This window comes from Chlamydotis macqueenii, chromosome 18 (genome assembly GCF_036417535.1).
Source record: "Chlamydotis macqueenii isolate bChlMac1 chromosome 18, bChlMac1.mat, whole genome shotgun sequence".
NCBI classification, from domain to species: domain Eukaryota; kingdom Metazoa; phylum Chordata; class Aves; order Otidiformes; family Otididae; genus Chlamydotis; species Chlamydotis macqueenii.
The window spans coordinates 5,420,086-5,443,780 of record NC_141573.1 but is presented as its reverse complement, the minus strand read 5'-3'; the positions used below and the strand labels follow the sequence as shown (position 1 = coordinate 5,443,780).

General features: G+C 43.1%; 1 protein-coding gene across 1 annotated transcript in view; it reads left to right on the top strand.

Moving 5' to 3' along the window:
- Positions 1–3,623: 3,623 nt before the first annotated feature.
- The window catches only part of HLF (HLF transcription factor, PAR bZIP family member), a 36,643-nt gene continuing 16,571 nt past the window's right edge, over positions 3,624–23,695 (top strand). Inside the window, exons 1-2 of the mRNA XM_086762393.1 lie at positions 3,624–3,932; positions 5,341–5,676. Coding sequence (XP_086618519.1) covers positions 3,827–3,932; positions 5,341–5,676 — 442 coding nt within the window. The 5' untranslated portion in view covers positions 3,624–3,826. The remainder of the gene's footprint in view (positions 3,933–5,340; positions 5,677–23,695) is intronic.

Below are 23,695 nucleotides of genomic sequence, written 5' to 3'. Positions count from 1 at the left end.
CCCATTTCCGAACCCCCAGTGCCCCGTGAGCAGCTCAAGCCCGCGCAGGCCCCGCGCCCACCGCGGGGCAACCGGAGCCGGTGCTGCTGCGGCTCTGACGGGCGCCGCTTCTGCCGTAACGGGCAGACGGTTTGCACGGCCCGCCGGAGCCCGCGGTGCCGCCGCGCGGGCGAGGGCGGGGTCACGGGAGGTGACACGAGGCGGGAAGGCGGCGGCGCAGCCGCGCTGGCCGGTCCGGAACTCGAGCGTCACCTCGGGGCGCGCCGCTGCCGCGCGCCCCCTCGGAGCCCTCCCGCTCCTCGCGCCGGGCCCCGCCCGCAGCGGGCAGCGCGCGGGGACGGCACGGGGGAGGGCGCGAGCCGCCCGCGCCCCGCCATTGGCTCAAAGTAGGTCAGCCCGCGCGCTCACGTGACGGCCCTCGCGCGCCTTTCCCCCTAGCTCCGCGTGACGGCGGCGCGCGGGCGGGGCCGTGGCCGCCGGTGCGCTTTCCCGCCGTGGGGAGCCCCGCTCAGCCCCACAGGGCAGCGGGCCGTGGGGGAGCCCTCGGGCCCGCCGTTACGGCGTCCCTGCCGCCAGCGGTGCCGAGCTCAGCCCTCCGCGGGTATGCGGGTGTCGGCCCCGGCTGCGAGTGGGGGAGCGCTCCTGGGGAGCAGAGCGGGAGAGGCCCCGCGCTCACACCGGGCTCGGCCCCGGGGCTGCTTCCACCTCGAGCAGCTGGGCAGCGTGCAGTGCTGGGCGTGAAGCTCTGCAGATGCCTGTTTGTAAGTCTTCCTACTCAAAAAAAAAAAAAAAAAAGAGGAAAGAAAATCCAATCAGTGCATCAACTGCTCTGCATTCATCAAAGTCCATTTGTGTTCAGAGCACTGGTGCGAACTCCCGAGGCAACGCCTGCGCTGGTGGGAAGGGCACAGGGCCGCGGCAGCCAGGCTTCCTCCAGCCCGGTTGCGTGGGTCTGCGCTGTCCTGCAGCCCACACGGGCTGCTAATCCTGGCATGCTTGGCCTGCCGGTAGAAGGACCCCTTAAAAATGTAAAGGCTTTTTGAGTTTAAAAACTTTACAAAACTGTCTTTACTAAAGAAAATAACTACATTTTTTAAAAAAATTAAAAATGATATAGTATCACATGTGTACTTGATTTGAAAAAATAGGATCTTTGGGCTGTATAAATTTCCGTGATGAAAACACTGGGGCAGAAGCATAAACATTGGCTGAGATTTTTTTTTTTTTTTTAAGTGGGGCCAATCAAGATATTTTCTACACAAAAACTAAGTAGCTGTCATAGTCCTTCATAAGCCATAAAATAAACATTTTTCTGAGTGAATGCTGAGCTAAGAATACATACCAACAAATGGTATTTTAGTTGGAAAATATAGAAATACAGCCAGTGTACCATTAGCTCTGTTTAGGTTGTGTTAGAGTTACCTGGGGTGTAGCGTGTGAGGTCAGCCAGTGGTCAAAATATCATGAAGGAACTGGGGACCACCTTTGGAAAAGCGTAGCCAGTGAAAATCAGTAACTCACGGGCGCACGCAGCGCTCCTGTTCAGAAACAACTCAGTGTTCTGACAGCCTGGCTATTTCAGCTGCCTGTGTGGCGAGGCTGGAGTTAAATTACTGCTCCTCTTGTAGTGTGAGACTGAAACCAACAGCTCGAGCATCGTACTCAGGTACTTTTTTCAGCTCTTCTGGCTGGTACGTGTGTTGGGGAGACTTGTTTCAGCTTTCTCACCCAGGAAATTCCCAGCTCCTGCATGTTGGGAATGCAGGGTCTGTAACTGTATGCAGTCCTCAGTGTCTGGTTGTTTCGTGAGGTTCCAGGCTTGCACAGTTCTACACATAATGTATCCTGTTCAATGTCAAGCAGTGAAACAGAGCCGTTTTCCTGTCATTCTGCTGCACTGAAAATGCTGTTTCTTTTTTGTCGAGTATATTTTGTCTGTAATGGTCAACAACCATAAAAACGTGAGCAGTTCTGCTCAAGTTGAGCTTCATTACATCCCTAAGCACCCTTGTTTGTTACTAATGTTTCCCAATATCCCCATTACTTCCACATCTTCTGTTTTGTCTTCTTACCAAATCTCCTAAATGTATCCTTTTTTTTTTCTTTATACTGCATAGAAAAAACATTCCATATCACATCTGCATAAGGACTGCCAATTGCTTGTTGCCCTAATCTTTGCATCACTCACTCTGTATCTCTGTAATTAAAGGTTTCCTGTAACTAGCAATTTGGCTGTCTGAGGCAACGTTGGTATGTGTACAATCACTTAATAATCTAGGGCTTTTTTCTGGGTAGGTGACTTAAAAACTACTGTGCTGCTGCTGTCACACTGCTGCTCGAAGCCCCTCCAGCCACGAACCATGCCACCTCTGCGGCATTTGACATTTCTTCCATAACCCCTGCCCAGTTTTGCCGTAAATACGTTAATGTTACGCTGTCTCTGGTTCTGAAGGGCCTGACAGTTACAATTGCCAGTCTTCAGGTTTTGGTTGTGCCAGTGCAATTTTATTGATTTGCATGTACTTTGGACTTTGATTAGTTGCTTGTTTTAAGTTGAATCATTTGACCAGACACTAGTCGGTGCGCATATTTATAGACGGATACATAAGGGGAGAACATAACTGTTCACGGCAGCCTTCTGTTCCCCAGACAGCTTTTATTTCTAAATCCTGGGCACCGCAACTAAAAGTTTATGTACATAGTTTACCTTTATTTACTTACAGTGAGTATTTATGATGACTTATATTTGTTAATGGTAAAAGAACTGACTCTGAGGAACACGTAACAACTACAGATGGGAAAGCTTTGCAAAATGCCATCCAAAAATGCGGAGCAGGGAGATACAAATGCCTGCAAGTAACTGACGGGTGGTAGTTACTACAGCACGTGTGCAGTTCTTAAACAGTACACACAGGCAGGGCTCACTTCCTGAGAGGGGAGCTGAAGGCCTAGGTGGATGGAAAGTCAACCGCACTTGCCAGGAGGATCTTTGCAAGTAGAGGGGAAAGCCCCTCAGACACACGACTGGGACAAGATAGCGGGAACCCTGCTAGCGGTGGCAGCCACCTCACCCTGGTTTATCTCGCTAACTGCGGAGAGAAGCAGTCTGCTTACGGAAATGAGACGTATGAAGAGCCGTGTGGCTCCAAAACAAAACGCGCACAGCCCAAGAACCGGTTCCCGTAGAAATGGATAAACCCCCCCATTCGCTGCCCCGCCGTGCACGCCGGCGGCCGCCACTCCTCACACGGCGGCCGGCGCGGCTCCCTCAGGTCCCTCCGCCGCCCTCACGCTCGGATGCACCCAGCGGGGTCAAACATTCAGGCCCATGAACGTTCCTACCGGTTACCGGGGAGACGGCTCCCGGCGGGCGGGGACAGCGGCGCGGCCGCTCGCCCCGCCCACCCCCCGCGCACGGGCCGGCCCCGTCGCCTCCGTCCCGCCGCGGGTAACGGCCGCCGCGCGTGCCGGTGGCGGGGGGGGGGGACGCGGAGGGGAGGCGGGGCGAGGGGAGGCGGGGCCGCCCGCCGCACCCCCCGCGCCAATGGCGGTGCCGTGCCGCGCCTGACGTCAGCGCCGGCAGCGCCTGCACATGGGCGCGCGGCCGGGGCGCGCGGCGCAGAGCGGGCGGCGGGAGCGGCGGCGGCGGAGGAGTTGCGCGGCGGAGGAGCCTCTCCCGCGCCCCCTGCTCCGGCGGCCTCCAGGCGCCCCTTGCCAGCGGGGCTCGGCTCGGCTCCCCACCCATTGCACCGCGCTTCGTTAGCGGCGCCGCGAGAGGAAGGGGAAGGAACCGCTGCCGCGCAGCTGCCCCGAGGGAAAGCCCACCATGTCGCGGCCGCTCCCGCTGAACCCCACCTTCCTACCTCCCACCTACGGGGTGCTGAAGTCCCTGCTGGAAAACCCGCTCAAGCTGCCGCTCGCTCACGAAGACGGTGAGGCTTCCCCGGACAGCCGTCTCTCCCCCGGCCCCCCGGGGCCAGCTCTGCCCCCCGCGGGCCCCCTCACAGCCCGGCCCAGTGAGGGCAGGCGCCCCGAAATGGCGGCCCCCATCCTGCTGTCACCTGAGGGACCGCTGCCTTGCTTTCCCTTTCCTCCTCCCTCCCTCCGACCTCCTCAAGGCGATTAAGTAACGGGACGGTTTCGGTGAGGGTATTAGGCGGTGAGCGACGAGCGCCGTCGCCCTGACCTGAAGGAAGACGCTCGGTTTTTCCATCGCCGCTGCGGAGCCACCGCGGGGACGGCTCCGGCCGCCTGGAAAAATAAATTAAAGGGCGCGATTTGCCTCGGGCGAAGTGTTGGGTGGAGTGGGGGGGGGGGGGCACAGAGCGGTGGGGCCCCCCAGCCCGAGCCCTGCTCCTGCCGCAGCCTCCCCTCGGGGCGGCCAGCGGCTACGTCCTGCCCGCCGGTTAAAAAACACCGAAAAGCGTTTTAACAGTAGAAAGTTTCAACTTTTCTGGAAAGCTAAGGCAGTGCGGACATCATTGCACCTTGTATTTCTAATGAATCAAATGCGCGTTAAAAAAAAAAAACCTTATGAAAGATCTTGCAGAGCGCCAAGGCTTTTTCTATCGTTTATGTTTCATCATGAAGCAGCTCGCAGGATTTCATCAGGGTTGTTGCATGTGGTTAAAAATAAAACGTTAAGAAGGCACGGTAGTTGACAGAAAGCTTTATTGGTTCAGATTCTTGCAAGTCTTGTAGACAGACCAGATGTTTCCGTCAAAAAGTGTGTGCTGAAGTCACTGAATACTGTAGGAATGAGTAGGATGCATCGTTTTAACTTTTTTTTTCTTTGCATCTACTTTTGAATTTTTCATTAGCTCTTGTGCACATCAAAATACATATTCTGTCAGACTTCACCACTGTTTTAAGTTAGTAATGTTAAGAAGTACCGAATTTGAGGACTGCTTTCCTTTTGTAAGGACTAGCAGCACTGGGACTTTAATTGTGAAGTATGACAGGATAATAACTTACGGAGATTTTAGGTTAAGACTGTTCCTTTTCAGCAGAATACAGCAACATCTCCCAGTTTGCTTTAACTTAAATACCCACTGTTATGTCTGTTGAATACTCACTGAAGCTGATACTCAAAGCCATGCATGCAGTGCAGTTGTTAACTAAAAATAGAGGAAAATCTCAAAACTGCAGTGGGATCCAGCAAGGTGCTCAGTTGGCGTGATCCTTCAATTCTCTATTAAATGGAATGCATCAAAGGAGTTATTTTTATGAAGAGAGTATTCATTTCTTACCATGTGAGAGTGCAGGAGAAATAATTGAAGTAGTAGTAGCTAGTATTTTAATTACTCAGCTCTTATCTCTTTATTATGTGTTTTGTTTAAGCATTCGGTAAAGAAAAAGACAAAGAGAAGAAGTTAGACGATGACAGCACCAGTACCACAGTCCCTCAGTCAGCTTTCTTGGGTCCAACATTATGGGACAAGACACTGCCATACGATGGAGACACTTTCCAGTTGGAATACATGGACCTGGAAGAATTCCTGTCAGAAAATGGCATTCCACCCAGCCCAAACCAGCATGAGCACAGCCCACACCAGTCAGGTCTCCAGCAAGCTACCTCAGCATCACCTTCTGTCATGGACCTCAGCAGCAGGGCTTCTACTTCAGTCCATCCAGGCATGGTGTCGCAGAACTGCATGCAGAGCCCCGTCAGACCAGGTAAATCAGCCCTAAGAACTTCCTGTGCATTTTGGCATGAGCCCTCCTCCCCAGTGTAAATCACTACCTCTCCCTGTATGGTTGACAGGCAGCTTAGAGAGGGCTGATAGGAATCAAGTCACTTACACTCCAAAAAATAAAAATAGTAGCTCTAGTTATTGCAAAGTTGCTCTGTAGGGATTTTTGTTTAAATATATAAGGAAGCTGTGGGAATTCCAAGGAAACTTGCCTACCTTCAGTTCCATGTTGATAGCCTAGCTATTTGCAAGTAAAAAGACCACAAAGGGCATAGTAATGCATAGATGCGATGGTATTAAATGAAAAGGGAGAAGGACTGTGAAAGGGAATATTCCTTTGGCCAATATTTGATGTAAGAACACAGGAGTGAGCAATTATTTTGAAGTTTAAACTTAAAGACAATGCTTCCTGTTTGAAATTTTGGTTGTAATCTTATTCTCTATTGAGCAAAGTAAAATTTGCCACAGTACATGGGGCATGAACTACATTTTGGAACTGTATTATAATCTTGCATAAATTAGCATAAACAAAGTGTAACTCTGACCTGAGCTGATAACTTGCATCTATAGTCACCTTAAGCTGTAGGCAGAGAACATCACGGAGTCCAAGTTCTGATTGTAATGCACAAGTTAGACCCGTTCAATGTCAGTGGAAGTCTTCTATTAGTTTATTAGCATTTGAAATCATCGCTGTAAGATACTAGTATGAATCCAGAATAACTGCGCTGGCTTGACACCAGCATGGCTGAGGTCATGGTCAGTGGAATAGTGTCAACATTGAAGTTTGGAAAACATGGAGCTTTGCCTTTTTTTCTTAAAGAAAAATAAAATAAAAAGGCCAAGGGTGACTTATTTATTGTGCTCTTCTGCTCACACGAGGTCCGCTAGAGCAACGTGTGCTCTTGGGAGCAGGAAACCGCTCCTCTCCCTTCTACTTGATCATTTGCCATGCTCAGCGTGCGAAGTCATTGTCAGAATCATCTGATAAGGAGGCAAAATAAATAAATAGAAGGACAAAAGTTGTGGAGCAGGATGAAACAGTCTTACAAGTCTGCAACATTTCTTTCTCATTAAAAAGAAATAAAACACCCCCAGAACACCCCAAACCTGTCAACAGACTCTTTGGCCCTAAGTCAGAAGTGTTTGTTTAGTTGTGGATTTCATTTACTTACTTTTACTTTATGTGGATTTGACTTTGTTTTGTATTTTGGTTTCAAGGCATTTCACAGTGAACTAATAACTTATAAGGGTTTCCGTAGTTAAAATATATTTGGAGTTGGCAAGAGCGGAATATAAAAAACCCCTTGCTTTTTCTGAGCCAGTTTTTAAAAATAGTGCATATATGCTACCCCATTTTCTGTCGCATATGCACACATAAAATTAAAAGCAGATAATCTGTCCTCGTTCTTTGTTTCAGAGGAGCCTGGTTATGAGCTAGGCTTTTAACGATCACCTGTCAGATTTTGTTTGTAAGCAACTGTCCGCATGACTTTTCAACTCATTGATTTTTTTTTTTTTATTTTTTTTTTTTTTTTTTTTTTAGTTTTTCCTGAGCTGTTTGCAGCTCAGAGTTACAGATTTTCCCCACTAGGAAGTCTGTATGTTTTTTTACTGTTGTAAAAGAAGTCATGTCTCTTGGGGATAGGATCAAACATCTGAATTTGCAGGTATTTTTCCTTAATGCTGTCTTGCTTTAAGAATAATATATTTTTTTTTTTGTTAAATGCCTTTTTTAAAAGGGAGGTCATTCTGTTTCTTAAAATAGTATTTCCCCCCCTGTTACTGATCAGTACTGTGACTTAATTGACAGTAGTCTGGTTTATCTTCAAGTTGTTGATATTTTTATGTGCTGTTGTGTAAAAAATCTTTGACAATCTGTTTTGAAGATAAGATCATCTTAGAGTTTAGCATTTGAGCAAGTTTTAAAATAAGACATATTTTAAAAAACAAATTTTCAGTAAAAGTAAATGTGAGCATTTAAGGTTGTCATAAGAATGCCAAGGCAAATGTGCTGCTTTGAAATATGAAAGTTAATCTGGAGGTAAATGTTAAAATTATTATAGTGGAACCTTTTAGTTAATATATCTTAAGACTTTTAAAATACATTTTTAAACCTGTCAGATGAAGAAAGGTTCTTTTAGTTGATGAGCTACTGTTCCAGTATGCGTGGCTGTTGTGATTTGTATTATTATAATAAACCCAAGAACAGATAGTATAAAGTATACAATTTCAATAATAATTACTTCCATGTTATCTTACAATTTTTAGCAAAACTGAATTTTCTAGGGGATAGTAATTCTGAAAATACTTCAGTTTTGTGTCCTGAATTTTGTCTTAACAACGGTAGCCTGTTTGAGCGTGTGGACTCTGGCTGAAGGAAGGGTCAAATTCTGTACTGCTTCTACCTGTATTTTAAATGGCTCTGCAGCATTTAGCATCAGCGTTATCACAGGCAGTTGGTCAAAACTCCTGTGCCTGCATGTATTGTATACAGAGGAGGATGTACACATGCACGTGGAACACCAGAAGTGGCTCATGTTCGTACATGATCTATTTCAGACATAGAGGGTCTGTAGAAGAATGGCGTAAGATGATTTATGTTTGTGTATATGTTGAAATACAATCCTTATCTGCCTTTAGAAGCTAATTGTATTGCCCAAATATGTATTCTATACTATCTCTGGAAGAAATCTGGAAATCTGCATTGGCATTCATTGAGAAGTGTCATCAGGCTCAGCAAAGCTGAGCTGACCCTGACAGTAGACATGATATTACAAAATCCTCACAGATTCCCCCCCCCGGTTAGTTTGGTGAAATCTTTTTTCTGAGAAAGACTATGGATGTTTTATAAAGCTAGGTTTTGAAGTAACCTGTTACTGCGAATGCATTTTTATGGTTATTCATCTGTTGCAGACCCCTGTTGTCTTTTGCCAGTTTTTTTGGTGAAATGTAGATCTTCATTTAACAGTGGAGTCCTTTAAGGAAATTGGCAGTATTTGTAGGTGTCTGTATGTAAAAGCGAGGTTGCTGTTACCTGTGGTCTTTTTCCCTGTGTGTGTCTTGTTTGGGTGAATGGGGCAGCTACTGTAAAGAGTTTGAACAGAGTGAATTCAGAGTTCAGAAGCATCAGCTAAGTCTGGCGGAAGACCCTAATTAGAAGGTTTAGGGGATTTTGTGGTTTAGGTCCAAATTTTCTATTTGCCACCAAAGCCTTAGCTGTAGGGCTGTGCCATGGGGATGTTGCTGACACAGTGATAACCCATGTGTTTTTATGACCGTGCTGCTTAAGGAGGATAGGGCTGTCGGAGGCTTTGAAAAAAAAAAAACTCCCTCATTCTTTGCGTTCCTATGACAGTGGTTTTCAGTCTGTGTTGCCTGGATGGCTGGGTGCCTTAGACTACTTGCAAAGGATCTGCCAAATTATTTAAAGAAAGAAAAAAAGAAAAGCAGACTTTGTAATTTGCTGTGGAAATATGTGTATGTGTCATATCGGCAAGTCTTCACTTTCAGTTTGGAAAAAAACCAAAAAACTAGGGCTATATTAATCAAAAACCTGAAAACTGTTTCCATTTGAAGTGTACTTACACCTCCCATCCCCCCAAGAACACTAAGATTTTTATTAAATGACATGTTTTATTTATTCAGCTGAGAGAGTTCTTCTAGAGCGCAGTGTCCATTACCTTTTACTACTTAACGCAGATCTGAACTGTAATGATTGACACTAGGTGTGATTGGGTGGTTTTTGGCATTTTCTTTTTAACGTTTTTTTTTTTTTTTTTTTTCCGTGATAGGCACGGCAGCCAACTGGGAGAGGTTTGTTCTTGCTCTATCCAGGCTCTCAGTTGTGTTCTGGGGATGACTCGGTGAAGGGGGCAGCCCACAAAAAAGGGTGTGTGTGCACACTCCCTTTATTGCAGCCTTCCTTGCCTTGTGTTTCTTAACGTGACCTCCTCTTCCAGCACAGCCTTCGTAGTGTGAAGGACAGCATTCCCAGCAGCCAGCTTGTATGTGGAATCCTCTCCTAACCTTTAATCATTGTTTATAAGCAGTTACTAGGTGTTGCATGAGCCCCCTCTCTTAGAGTTGAAGGACTCTACCTCCAGCACCAAGAGGAGCTGGGAATTTCCTGACCTTTGTTCTCCCACGTGACAACATGGGAATGACCAGCTAAACCGTCAGGCAGGCTGGTGCTGAGAGCTGCTCTTCACATTGACTCTCACGTGAGGCTCTGGATGGCTGCTGCCTGCATGACCATGTGCTTTAGGCACGTGGCAGTCCCCTGTGCAGCCTGCTCAGCATGGCTTTTGCTAGAGCAGCAGGCACGCGCGCACGGCTGTGTGCTCCTGCCATTACCAGCCTATGCCGAAATTGCAGTGAAATGGAAAAGCTTAGCTCTGGACTGCCACGGCAAGGGAAATGCAATATGCAGACAAGCCTCACGAAACTGCTTTCTGGATCAAAGGAAGATGCAAAATATATTCAGGCAAATATTAAAAATAGCCTGTCACATGATAACAGGGAAAAAAGTGCTGAACGCACAAGCCTTGTTAATGCTAGAAGCAAGAACACTGTGTCTCCTTCAAGAGATCTAATTTTAATATTCACTGTTAAAGGTTGATTATTGGTTAAATAATTGCTTGACTGCATGAAAGAACTTGAAGTTAATTCAGAGTTCAAACAGTAAACAGTATGAAACATCTTGGATTTTATGCTGTACTTTATGCTGTATACCTGGCCTGACTCTGCAGTTCTCATCCAGTGTAGTGCTTTCCACATGGATAGAGCTACTTAGGCAAGTGAGGGCTATCCAGTGTTGGGAAGAGGATACACAGAGGGAACAAGAAGGGTTGTTTTTTTGTTGTTTTTTTTTCCCCTTAGAAAGCTGTTTCAAGCTGACTGTTGAACTTATTGCAATTACTTAGAAAAAGGACAGTGTCGTTCTCAGAGCCTTGCTTTCCATCTCAAAGTGTACTGGAGAGTGTTTGATTGAAGGATTCCTTAGTGCAGTGACTTGATTTTTAAGAGGCAACTAGACCCTGAAGTCTTTCATAAAAAAATATGTTATAATTAAGAGAGAAGACCTCATCACAAGATGTATCTGAAAAAGACATTGATAATATCTGGTTAGATGAAGCTACTAGGAAACACATTAAATTGTTCAATTTCTACATATTTATATGACAGCAGATTGGCAATTGTGGGAGCTAGCAGTGGCCAGATTCTGTCCAATTAATCTCAGCAATGAGTACTTTGCTCCTCATGTGGTCTTTTTGATTTCAGTATTGCTCAGCAGGCAAGCAGCTTGTTGACTGCTCTCCATCAGCTCCTAGGTGGAGCAGCAAAATGTCACCATTCACTCTCTTGTCATTCATCTTTCTGGGTTGGTTTTTTTTTTTGGGTTGTTTTTTTTTTTTTTTTTTTTTTTAAGGGGACCAGACAGCTTTCACTGTGCCAGTGGAATTTTCTCAGGTTGAAAGGACATAGTCATCATTGGTAAAGAGGACTTCAGAGCATTACTAAATCAGAAGCTTGGTTGGCTGGCAGTACGCTGTGGAGCTTCTTTGTATTTACATCACACAAACATGATCATAAGTTTCCTTCTTTCATAACAAATAAAATGTTTTTAACGTTTTGTCTGAATTCCACGGAAGAGTGTGATGATCAGAAAAGAATCTTTCAACTAAGTTCTATTCAAGAAAAAATGTGGTTTGATCTCTTCTTACATTAAGTAAATAATGAAAGCTCTGTAAAAAAACGCATTACTTAAACTTCAAATCTACTCCATTTAATGGAGTAAGGTATACATGAGTTGGTATAGCAAATGAACATGAAATGCACAACTGTGTCAAAATGAATGGATGACAAACAGATTTTGTAGCTTGTATCACCTTTTAAAAAAAAAAAATGAACAAATGGCATTAAAGAAACTGTGTATTTATCACAAAGCTGGATTTGGTCCTGAGAGCTTCATAGCTAATGTAAGGAGAGCTAACACAGGTAGGTAAGGCAGCGTGTGTTGCGCACTTCTTTCTTTTTTTCTTTCCTCCCTTTCTCATTCCTTTTCTGCTAAGGCTCTTCATAGCACTTCAGCTTTCCGTAACTGAGGTGCTATCTATCAGGTTTTAAATGAATGTTCAACCTCTCACATTTCTGACATGCTTAAAGCTGTTGCACAGTTACACTTCCCTGTCCCGTCCCCTGAAGTAAATCTTGCCAGGGTTAAATTTGGCCCGGAGTTTCACTGTATACCATCCAACGCCATTGCTTAACTTGTCTGATGTGGCATGCTCTTGCTTCAGGGTTCTCCGCTCGGTTTTGAGAGAAACAGCTTTAGCTCTTCATCTTACTGCTAGTGTTGTCTTGTTCATATTATTTGCTGTCTAATGAAAACAGCCACTGAGGATCTTGAAGCTCTTTGCTTGTATTTTTGGTGTATGGCCATCTGTAGGAGGAAATAAAAAATCCAAATTGCATTAGGGTCCTACTAAACTCAGGTCCTTATTAACTGGAAAACAAATCTAGATTGTTACTGAAACAAAACTTGACAGGAACTCGCAGATCAATGCATTTACTACAGGCAGATGCTAGAGTGAACTACAGCAACAACTCCTCAGTAACAAAATGTCATCCTTAGATATGTAGGTGTATAAGCAGAGGCAAAAATGCATTGTTTGCAAAAGATGTGTTGAGCATGGAGAATGTTGGGTTTTTTTTTTTTTAAAAAAAAAAAGTTCTTTTCTAATTAGCCCTAGGGAGCTCAGCTTGCTATAAATTTTTTGTTCTGGAACATAGCTGCGGACAATAGGTCAAAGATTAAGTAATTCATTACAGAACTGGTTGGTACTCCTGAATTTAATAAACAAATGAATGAAAAAGGTTCTCTGTCCGTAGCAAGATCCATTACTTCATGTGGCAGTTATTTTTTTTACATGCTTGCAGGGCTCCCCATTTACTTAATTCTAGTATGTGGACATCATTGCTATAGTTGAGCCGACCTGGTAACTTGCAATCATGTTACAGACAAAAGCACTCAAACCAGAAATTAAATGTCGTCCCATTAGTAACTGCTTATAACTTGAGATTCTAAGGAGATGAGAAAGGAAACTGTAGATTGTATTTTGAAAAACTGAAGGAACAATAAAACTGTGAAACTTCTAAATACAAAATACTTCTGCAGAACTCCGTTTGACGGACCAGTCAATATTTTTAGCACAGCAAGGTTACTGAAATAATAGCACTAAGCCTTCTTGTAGAGGAGTACGTTACTCAAGGCTGCAGAATATAAAACACAGGCTCAAAGCGAGAGGGCTGCATTGAAACAGAGGAGATGACTTAAAACAGTTTAGTCATTTTTACAAACTCACCATTTCAACACTTGGAAATTATTCCTACTCCAACAAGAAGTCTGCTTAAACAGCTGTGTGCTTAGCCTCTAATGCTTAGTAAGTAGGAACTAAGCACTCAAAACCAAATCCTGTTCCTTATCAAAACAGAGAGGGTTAAACTGACTTAATTTGAAGGACCCTGCAGCAATCAGACGTACCACTGTTCCCTCTTTCTTTGTGCTGCATAGTGGAAATATAGATGTTACTGACGTCTATAATCCCTGCAGCTACGGCCCCTCGTTGCAGCGTGGGGCGTTTGGCTCTTTTATGTATGTAACTCTTGCAGCTCTGTTGCTTGCTGTGAAAGATGAGCGTTGAGATATATTTTTTTTTTCACCTGGTTTGCTATGAAAACAAAGCATATCCACTCATGCTAGGTGTGTGCGGCCTCTTGCATGTTCCTGCTTCATGATTTTTTAATATATTGGCCAACTTTAACCAAATGTGGCAATAAAGTTGTGATTTTGAAAAAAAATAATTACATTCCTTAAATTTTACGAAAATAGATGAGTGGATAGGGTGGGAATATGTTACTGAGCAGGAAGAATGGTAATGTAAATGTGCATTTTCTCCATCAGAGAATTTGCATGAGACTTTTAAAATGCCTGATCTGTGTGAAATGCTTCTGAGAAAGCTGACACCCTTTTAGACACCATGAGATGTCGATTCACTTTGAGAAACGAAGCTGCACGAAACCAGGTTGAATTGGTTTAGTGTGTGTTGGGCGGCGGGGGGGCTGTCAAAAACTTTTTCCATCATTGTTCTTCTTTTAAAATCCTCAGCTCCTGGAGTCTTGTGATTATATGAGATTCCAAGGTTTGCATTTAAAAAAGAAGTTAGAAACCCAGCTTTAAGGTTTGTAGACAAGAACTTGAAAGCACTGAACCCAGGCAATGGAACGATCTTGATCCTCTTCGAAGTCGAGCACAATTATTTTACCTACAAATTTTCTGAACTTTTATGCAACCTTGCTATATCCTCTTCCTCAGCAGAAGTACCCCAGCTCTGCTGCTTTGTTTGAAACTACCTTGCAGTCAGCCAAATTCAAATTTGAGGCCTGTTATCTTATCACAATTATTGCAGTATCACATGTGGGCAGGTGTCCAAGTGACCTTGTGTATGCTTCTTGCCATTCATTCTTCCCAGTGTGTTTTGGCTGGAGTGCTGTGCACAAAGCTGCCTTTTACGGCTTGCTCTCTTCGGCGTAACTTTCCACTCTGCCAACCCGGGGCTGGGGTGGAGGTGGGTTAGAAGTGAATGAGAAACAAGGGACAGTGAGAGTGGGCTAAAAATGTTGAGGGATCAAAGAGGAAAAGTAGGTTGTGGCAGGGTATGTGTGTTGGGAGGAGAAATGGAGGGGAGCACAAGCGAGGGGAAGATTTGTTTTCCTATTGGCTCTTCAAAGTTGTGCAATTTAAGAATTGGATTAACCTGATATGACTTTCTTTTTTCTGCCAGATTAGATATGTTGAGTTTCTTGGCATTGTGAATTGTACAGTACATGGTGTGCTGTAAATATGGGTGTGTCGGGATAAAACTGTAATGACACAACAGGCTCGCGGTATAATGCAGTGCTGCTGGGTGGACTCCCCTGCTCCCTCAGTGTCCCATTCCATCTACCCTTGAATACACATACTTGTTAGGGCATTTAGAGATTTGTTAGAACCTCTTTACATTCCTACGTTCTGTTCCCAGCACAGCATCAAGACATTTCAATACCCTTTTGGGTACAGTAATACTTACCTGAGGCCTAAAGGTCCATTTGGCCTGACAGTGGCTTACGCCGTATGTAGTGTCTTAAAAAAAAAACCCAAAAACTTTAGGAAGAGACACAAGAGTTTCTTCCTGCTTTCTCAGGATTAAGTTGGAGAAAGTTTACAGGGAAATGTTGCAATTTTTATTTTTGCTTTGCCTTTTTTTTTTTTAACTGTGTCTGAGACATTGCCTTGAGCTTAACTTTGGAAGAGTAAAAAATCAGATATGGATCTGAAATAACTGCAAGTGCTGCACTAACTGCTGTTTGAAGTACACCACAGCAGCATATGGATGTCAAAGTAAAATTTTCACAGTGGTATGTATTTGCTGGGTTAGTTTGGGTTTTTTTTGTATGTGTTACATATATCCTGAGATAATTTAATTTGGTGTATCCATTTTATATGCTGGTCTGGCCTCATGGAGTAGCCCAATTCTTTTTGCATACTGCAGAGTGGGGGTGGAGTAGTGACTAACTTCCAGCTGAGGCACTAGGCAGCTAAAGAAAGGTGGCCAGAATCAGAGCCTTGTTGAGCTGGGTGGTGACTGCTCTGAAGAGTGTGCAGACTTGGAGAGTGAAACTATGAATACCTTAGGGCACCTTTGTTTAATTCCCACTCTTGATTTCCAGGCTTTTCCAGGGCCCACATCTACCCAAGCAGGTTAGTCACAAGGGACTGACCATAGTATGACCTTTGTCACCAGCTGCCTAAGGACCTGTCCTCTGTATCAATATGTACATGAAAAAATGAGGAATTAGTTCCCCTGTAGTGAAGGTTACTTTTCTTTGAAACAGCGTAAGTAACAGGTAAGGTTAATAATTCAGATATGAAGATTGTGTCATGTTACTTAGCCATACGTTGGTGCTATACTTTCCTCTAATTCACATAGGCAAAAAAAAACCCTGGGGCTTGCGCATTAGAAGAAGGTTTTTCTGAAGTGGTGGTAGACTGGTGATTGAGCCGTTTTTTGAAAGCAACACAAATTTAGTAAAATGGAGCAGGAGATTGACCTTGTGAACACCTGCATCACTCAGCTGTATACTTAAATAAGAGAATTAGGAATGAGTGCAGCGTGTTTAAAGTTAACCTGCATATCAACCTTCTGAGGAGGTTAAACCACAAGCCTTTAGTTATAAATGTTGGACAGCTGCGGTTTGGGTGTCTACTTGAAACACCTTAGCTGTTGGTGTCTTGGCACTTAAAAATTCAGGGCATGGATTGTCCATACTGAGACCTGATGCTTGTGCATCCGTAATCACATGGCCACTCTTAGAAGGGCTGATCTTTCTGTTGGACCGGACTCATCACCAGGCTTAAGAAACACTTTTCCAAACTCTCTTATCTGTTCAATTTTCTCAGTGCGACATGGTTGAAGTCATTGTTGAAAATTGTGGTAGTCTCTGTCTGGAAGCTGTTCTGAACACGTGAAAAGAAATCATTAGCCAAATAGAAGGAAAGAACTGGAGGTGTAATTGTCAACTCATGTGTGTCTCTGATTTCACCAGCTGCTGCACGTGTCTAGGTTATCAATTTATTTCTGTTAGAAAGTAAACAAATCTCACTTTTCTTATGTACTCTCATGATTGTTTCATCTGAGTTGCTCTTATCTGTAGCAGGGAGGTACTTCTGAGGTCTTGTGTTTGGAGGCTTTTCTTTCTGCTTCCACATGTGACATGCTCTCACGAGTCACGTGTACCACTGATGCTGGCCAGGGATGCTGTTTGTCTCTTCGTAAGTCAGTTATTTAAAAACATTATTATCACTACTATCAAAATATAATACTTCATCATCAGGGCAGCTTTTATCCCGTTAGACCCTGCATGTTTCTCGGATCCAATGCTTTGGCCAAAGTGTCTCTCATTGCATGAATGTTTCTCTGTGTTCAGTAGTGCTACTTGGGCTATTTAAGTCATGTCACCAAAATCTGAGCTGTAGAGGATGTATATCACCATCAGTCATACCCTTCCTGTACTGGGCCACATCCTGAGAGGCCTAAGTACCTCTAATTCTCCTGAATATGGAATTTGAAGTCATTCAGCATTTTGTATTTTTGAGCAACTGATGAGAAGCTCTCATAATCCTCTACAATGAAGAATTTACAGTGCCTTTTCCAAATCAGGTCCTTTCAGGGTCTGCATCTTTGAAGGAGCTGATGGTGTGCAGCTCCTATCAAAATCCAGGTGAATGCCCAGTGTTGAGCACCATTGCCGTTGCGCAGTCCTAGGAGCCTAGTTAACAGCAGCACTGGAAACGCTCGCTTTTAAGCAAACCCTTTAACTAATTTTTTTACTGCCGTTCAGTTTATGGTCCGTGGCTTTTTGTTTCCCACTTTCTCACGTTTTCCCAAAGCCGCTGGTGTGTACAGTCTGAAGATCACATTTAACCAACACAAGGAAATCAGCTTGGCCCGACGGGCTTCTTTATCACGTGGCTGAGAATGTGTTCGCTCTGTTCTGCCAGACTATGGCTAGCTGAGCAAAATACAGTGAGGCTCTGGGCTTCTGGCCAAGCTTTTATTTCAGTTTGGAGCTTACAGCCACATATTTGCTATTTGGCAGGACATCCACTGGGGTATATTTGGATAGTAATCTAGCATTGTTTTGCTGCTTTTTTCTTCTCTTTTTTTTTTTTTTTTTAATGCATACAGATAGTGTAATCCCAACACTTACTTTGGCCAATCTATACAAGATTTCTCAGTGTGCACCGTTATGTACGTGCACTCAGAACTTGTAGCCATGACCTTTGATAAATATAAGTCAAAGCAATTAACTTTGTTTTATTGAAAAATTCTGGATGTCCTACTCTTTGCCCCCTATGTGCTGATAACAGAGCTATGTTGTTACTCTTTCCAAGATCAAAAGCTTCACTAGGGTTTGATTGAAGTCCAATTATGGAAGGAAGTAGCTGTGCTGGAGTTCTGAAAATAGCAATAATTGTTAAAATAATAAAGTGTGTCCTTGTGTGTCTTTATAATCTTTAAAACTTCTTTTTGGGGGAAGGGGGTGGCTTTCCTCTAGTTTTAAAATGAAAATATTTGCAAATGTCTTGGGAAAAGAGGAGTGTGTTGTTAGAAGAACAAGTATCCCTCTCTGGATTTCTTACTTGAATTCTATTCTCCACCCCAAGTCTGCTTCCCTCTGAAGCTGTTTGCATGCAGCCTGACTCATGCAGGAGAATAAAGCTGGATTTGATTTTTAACTGTATGGGAGGCTTTGGGTTTGGGGGGATAAAGGCTTTATGATGCAAACTCATTTATTTCTCTGTGAAACAAAAATGGGCTTTTCAAAGTACAGCATGTTTTGGAAAGTTGGCTCTGGGTTTGAAACCCCAACATCTCTCAGGGCACCCTTGTATGAAAAAATAGTACAAAAAGACATAACGCTTGGGGAGGGGGTACAAAACATGACTGCAAGCAGTAGTGTTTGAGGAGCAGTTCCCATTATTTTGTGAAGGGGCATCTGTCTTGAAACGGGCTGGGGAGGGGATGGGTTGGTTGGTTTGTTTTATACAAACAGTACTGAGCCTGGAAGTCTGTTTTTACAGTAATTTTATCAGACACTTTGAGCTGTGTCTGGGCAGATCAATACTGTGAAAAGCTGAAATACTTTTCCCCAAATCTGTACTTTAGGATAAATTTGCAGTTGCCTTCTCCTAGTCTCTCCTGCATCCTCAGAGAGAAGAGAACCTGGGAGAAAGAGCGCTGTGGTGAGACTCCCGGCTGCTGTCGACTGACAGCTTCAGGAAAGGAAACCTTGGTTCTTGATGTTAAAACTCAGCATGTATAAATGTTCGTTTATCAGCTGCAGAGTTCAGTTAATTGAAACATCAAGGTGAATAAATAGAAATTAAGATCATAATACGGACAGTGCTAAGTAAATATTTTCCAGTATTTTGCACTGATTGCTATAGATGCTGCTTTGCTGGTTACACAGTTGTGACTGGTTTGAATTTATACCAAGATTTTACTGGGGTTTGTAGTCTTTTTTTTTTTTTTTTTTTTTAGCTCACGTGCTTGTACACACATCTGATATAGGACAGGATAATCCCTGTGTGAAAATCAACCCTCATGTATTTCCTTTGAGTCCTACTGGACTCAAAATCACTAATTACTTGAGTAAAATCTTTGCATTATAGATAAATGGTATCAAGTAATAAGCCCAGAGGATTGTACAGATCCAGTGAAGCCTTTTGATTTGTCACATGAACCTTCAGGACTAGAATTTTCTTAGCCCCTTAAATTACTAGGACAGAACATGTTATTTATTCATTTGAATCTTGCTGTTATGGTCTCTCCATTGCAGTGAGAATTATTTAGTCTTTCTTGATTCACTTAAGTGTTTTTTAAATCATCTATTTATTCTGACCATAAGACAGTTTTATGTATATAACCTCTGTAAAACATTCTGCCTGAAATAGTTCAGTTCCCTGCTCTTACAGGGTTTGGATGGATCTTTGGTATACAAACTGCTCCCTTGCCTTCAGGAAATTTTAGTTGTCAAAAAAACAACCTTAGCAAGGGGTAGCCGGCTGGTCGGCTTAAAGGTGTTTATACAGTCTGCAGCTTTAGCCAATCTCAAGAAACAGCCTTGCCGATCTCTAGGAGCTGCTGAAACTCATCAAGCAGGTTCCTGCTAACCAATTATCCGGTTAAGCAGAAAGAGGAAAGGTGTTTCTCTGGCCTGTTTTCCCTTTGTTGAGTTTAACCCTTTCTTCCCCAAGCTTCAGTAATTGTGGATGTTGGTAACACTGAAATAACAGCAGTGAGAGTAAGAAGGAAGAGGGTTAGAAGGGACCTCTGATCTTGCAAATACTGGTCTGTGTGTTAGTGTGTATCCCTCAAGTGGGCAGAGACATGCAGTTTCCAGCATAAATCTAGAGCACTCGAATTCTTAACTGCGAGTCCTACCTAGTGGCCCTCACCTAGCTTTTAACCTTGCATTTTAATAAAATATTAAAAAAAAAAAAATTCCCCCTTCCAACCGAACCCCTCCCCATTCCAAACCCAATAAGGAATGTTTCATTGCTGCCAGAGCAAATTGGTTGATTCCCAAACACTCCTACTGTGTCTTGGTTGGAAGACTTAAATTACTTGCATAATAAGTGCTGTGGATAATATAAAAAAGCTCTTTCTAGTAGAGCTCTGGTTTTCACTACATATTATAAGAATAAATAAATGCTCAGATGATACCAGACAGCTGGGTTGTTCACATCTGACTGTCTTCTACATTGATTTTTAAGACAGGATATGTCCATGACTGTTCTAATGGCTATCAGTACCGGATGTGTCTGTGTGGAATTCAGAGTGATTGTTAAGTGACAGTGCAGTTGTCAAATAATTTTGCTCATGATTACTGGAAATAGTAAATGAGTGGGTGGGGTAAGATGAAAAGATATTCCAACTCCAGTAGAGAACAAGAGGATTAAGTGACTTTCCTGACTGCCATAATAAATAGTAACTTGGTGAATACCTTTCTGTTTTCCTTCCTACTACCTACCTAAGAAATCGGTTCCACAAGGAGCAAAATCTATGTGGGTTCTCTGATGTGTAGTGAGGCTCCTTTAGCCTTCCCTCAGCCAGGGAGTTAAAAGCTGTTTTCATTTACGTTGTTTTCACAAAGCTTGTGAGTAATACATGTCCATACCTCTCTGCCAAATTTGTTTGAAATTGGCGAACAGTTTCAGAAGTTTTTTGGAGGAGGCTAGACAGGCATATGTACAGTTCGACTGCACAGAAGTAATTTCTCTAGGAAACTGAGCTAAAGACTTACTGTCCAGTACTGGGGCACTGACATGAAGCTTGCAAAGTAATGGAAAAAACTGAAAGCCGCTTGGTATCTTAATTATGTGCATAGCCTTTAACCAGGTACACCAGATACAGTTCCTGCCCAGGAGTTAAATCTGTGTGGGCAGATATCCATCTGCCCAGGACCTGTCTTTGTAGAAATGAAGTGTAATTTGGTGACGGCATTGATTGTTTTGAAAGTGACTGGAAATGCTTGCAGAAGAAGCAGATATAAATACTCACCAGCTTAGGCTGCGGCTGCGGCAGAGCTTGTTCTGGTGGTGTGAGCTGTGCTAGCAGCTGAGTGGTCCGTGCAATAACCTTTGACTAAACATAGAGCTTTCTCTAGTTTCCTGAGAAGCCTGAGGGTGTAACTGAATATTTACTACTGTTCTATGTTGAGTTTTCTAATTTTTTTTAAAGGAAAATCTGTGAGTGCATGAGTTGGAGTGCATGTTAATAACAAAAATTTAATAGAGCCTTTCCATCAAGAGGGTTTTATTGAGTTTTGCTTGTGCATTGTCCTCAAAGAAGTTATCAAGGTAGCAAAATAGAGGCAAAGGGGTTAGAGCCAAGTTCTCCGGTTACTGAGGAAGGGCGCTGCAAAGATGGCTGGCCACCTCATCCCTAGCAGCTAGGACAAACCTTCTGAACAGGTAAAGATGGGTTGAGACTTCTGCTTCAGTAGATACTTCATGCAGGCTGCAGGTCAAGCGGGTGAGGTGCGCGAGTCAAACAGCATGTTGTGTGCGGTGAGTGGGCAGCATCATCTAAGCTGGGTGTGAATTGTGTGGAATGTATGTACATAAATGGCCTGGGCATGAGGAAGCAAGATGTTTTCACCTGTGAATAAATGAGTTACTTCTGGTGAAGTGCACCAGAACACAGGGTTAGCTTCTGTAGGAAGAACATATTAAGGGTGGCACAAAGCATCTTTTTCATGAGACCAGCTGTTAATTTATTTCTGAAACTCTGGAGCACCATAAATCTGGTCACTACAATTTTCTTTATTCCTTCTGCATTTGTAAAAGGAGAACAAATAAAAATGTTCTGTAAGCTTCGCTACATTTTTAAAAAAAATATCCTTTATATGGCACAGCTCTTATTTTGTGTAATTTTTTTATATCCAAAATATAGAGGGCTTTAGAATAGAAGAAAAGCTGCATATCTGAGTTTAAGATAAAATAAGATGATCTCTGTGACAGAGACAGCAGAAATGATGTGATATGACAGTTGCTGTAGCAACACCACCTACTTCATGAAAATCAGAGTTAACAGGAGTGTAAAAGGTAAAGCCCACATAATTTTCCAAGCCTATGAGTTGTTGCTGCCCTCAGCTTGCAGTGCTTTCCAGCTCTCCAATGTCTCTCCTTTCATTTGGGCACAGATACACTTTTTTCTGCATGGCCAGCTCCTGCAGACCCAATCCTGTATTCAGCAGGGGCACATTGTGGGAGCTCTGCAGGAGCAGTGAAGCCTGCAGCGTCTTTGCCTACGGGTAACCTGGTGAATAAGAGGAAAGTAACATGAAGGATTGTGTTGTGTCCTGTCCTCCCCCTAAATCCTCTCAAAAACCTTGGGCAACAAAATACTATAAGGCCGATGTTGCCTCACAGGTATCCCATATGGAGAACAGGATGACCATAATTGTAAAAAAGGAAGCCGGACCAGTCAATTTACTTCTGTGGGAATCAGCTTTTAGTAAAGCATTGTTATATTTAATATAAGTTAAGTATTGTAGGGACTGAAGGAGTCAGAGGTAGTCAGAGTTGGCACTTCCCCCTTCCCAAATAAACCTGAAATAGTGGTGTTCCATACCAGTGATATGTTGCCTGTGAAAGTAGGAAAACCCATTATTTTATATCAGAATGGTGTTGAGCTGGTTGTCTGGCTCCTGGGAAGCACCGAGCACAGCGCAGCACACAGAGGACTGTGTTCCCCGCGGGCAGAAACTTCTATGAAATTTACTGTATTTGAAGAGGGTAGAAGGGGCTCTGTTAAAGAAAAGTTTCAGTGCCAAGGCATTGTTTGAAAGTAATTTGGTATGTCTGGATTGGCAACTAATTTTGAAATTTGCAGCTATGGTTACTGGAAGAAAAATACTATATTAAAAATACAGTTGTGGTAAACAAGGCTGCTGTTGGCTTACGCTTTTCTTAATGACAATTTTCAGTGAACAGTGTCTCTATGTTTATGTATGTAAAATGCAGGCATGTATGTTTAAAAGCTCCCATATGCAGTGAATTTGTAAGTGATTTGCCAGTTCACCGTGGTCTCAAGGTTTCACTCAAATATATTTTTTTATTTTTAATATATGAATTTTTTAATACATTGACTTAATTTAATGATAATATTTTTATCATTGATTGGCAATGGAGAGCCACGCTGTGTGTGATAGCAAAAGTAAAATCTCTATTACTTGTGAATTGAGGGACAAGAGTTTGAAAGAAATGGCAGTCTCAAATAGCAGTCAAGCTAAGTTTCACTGATCCGTTTTGTTGAGATGCCTCCTGAAGGTACCACCATAAATGCACGGCTCAGGAGAGAGAAGGAGGTTTGCCTTTAGTGTCTTGGGGTGTTTTCATATCATTTTTAACATAGTTCAAAATCTTCACAGGTTCTGCATCTGTTGTATTCAGAACATGCATATGTAGTGTGTTCAGAGTCTCAGTTCAGGGCTATGGACAATTTGCAGAGGAGGTCACGAGAAGGAAAATATGTATTAGGATTCCAGAATTTCTTCAAGAAATATTCCATCACCTACCTTTTTCACTGCTACTGTTTTTAAAAGATAAAAACATAAAGATTTTGGTATGTATTGCTTTTTCTGGTTGCTTTTCCCTGAGATTTTTTGTTTGCTTTACCTTCATCTTTCTATAAAACCGTGACAGAGTTCCTAGGTGCAGAAATCTCTGCCAGCATTAGTTTGCTTTTTGAGACTCCTCAGCATCATAGTTTCTTGCCATTTTTCAGTGTTAGATGACTCTCTCACGTTTAGAAATTAGTTTATAAGACAATGTCTTGCCCAGTGTTCAGTGTCGTAATTTCTTTTAATCAGATTTGCTTTTCGAAGTTCCCTGG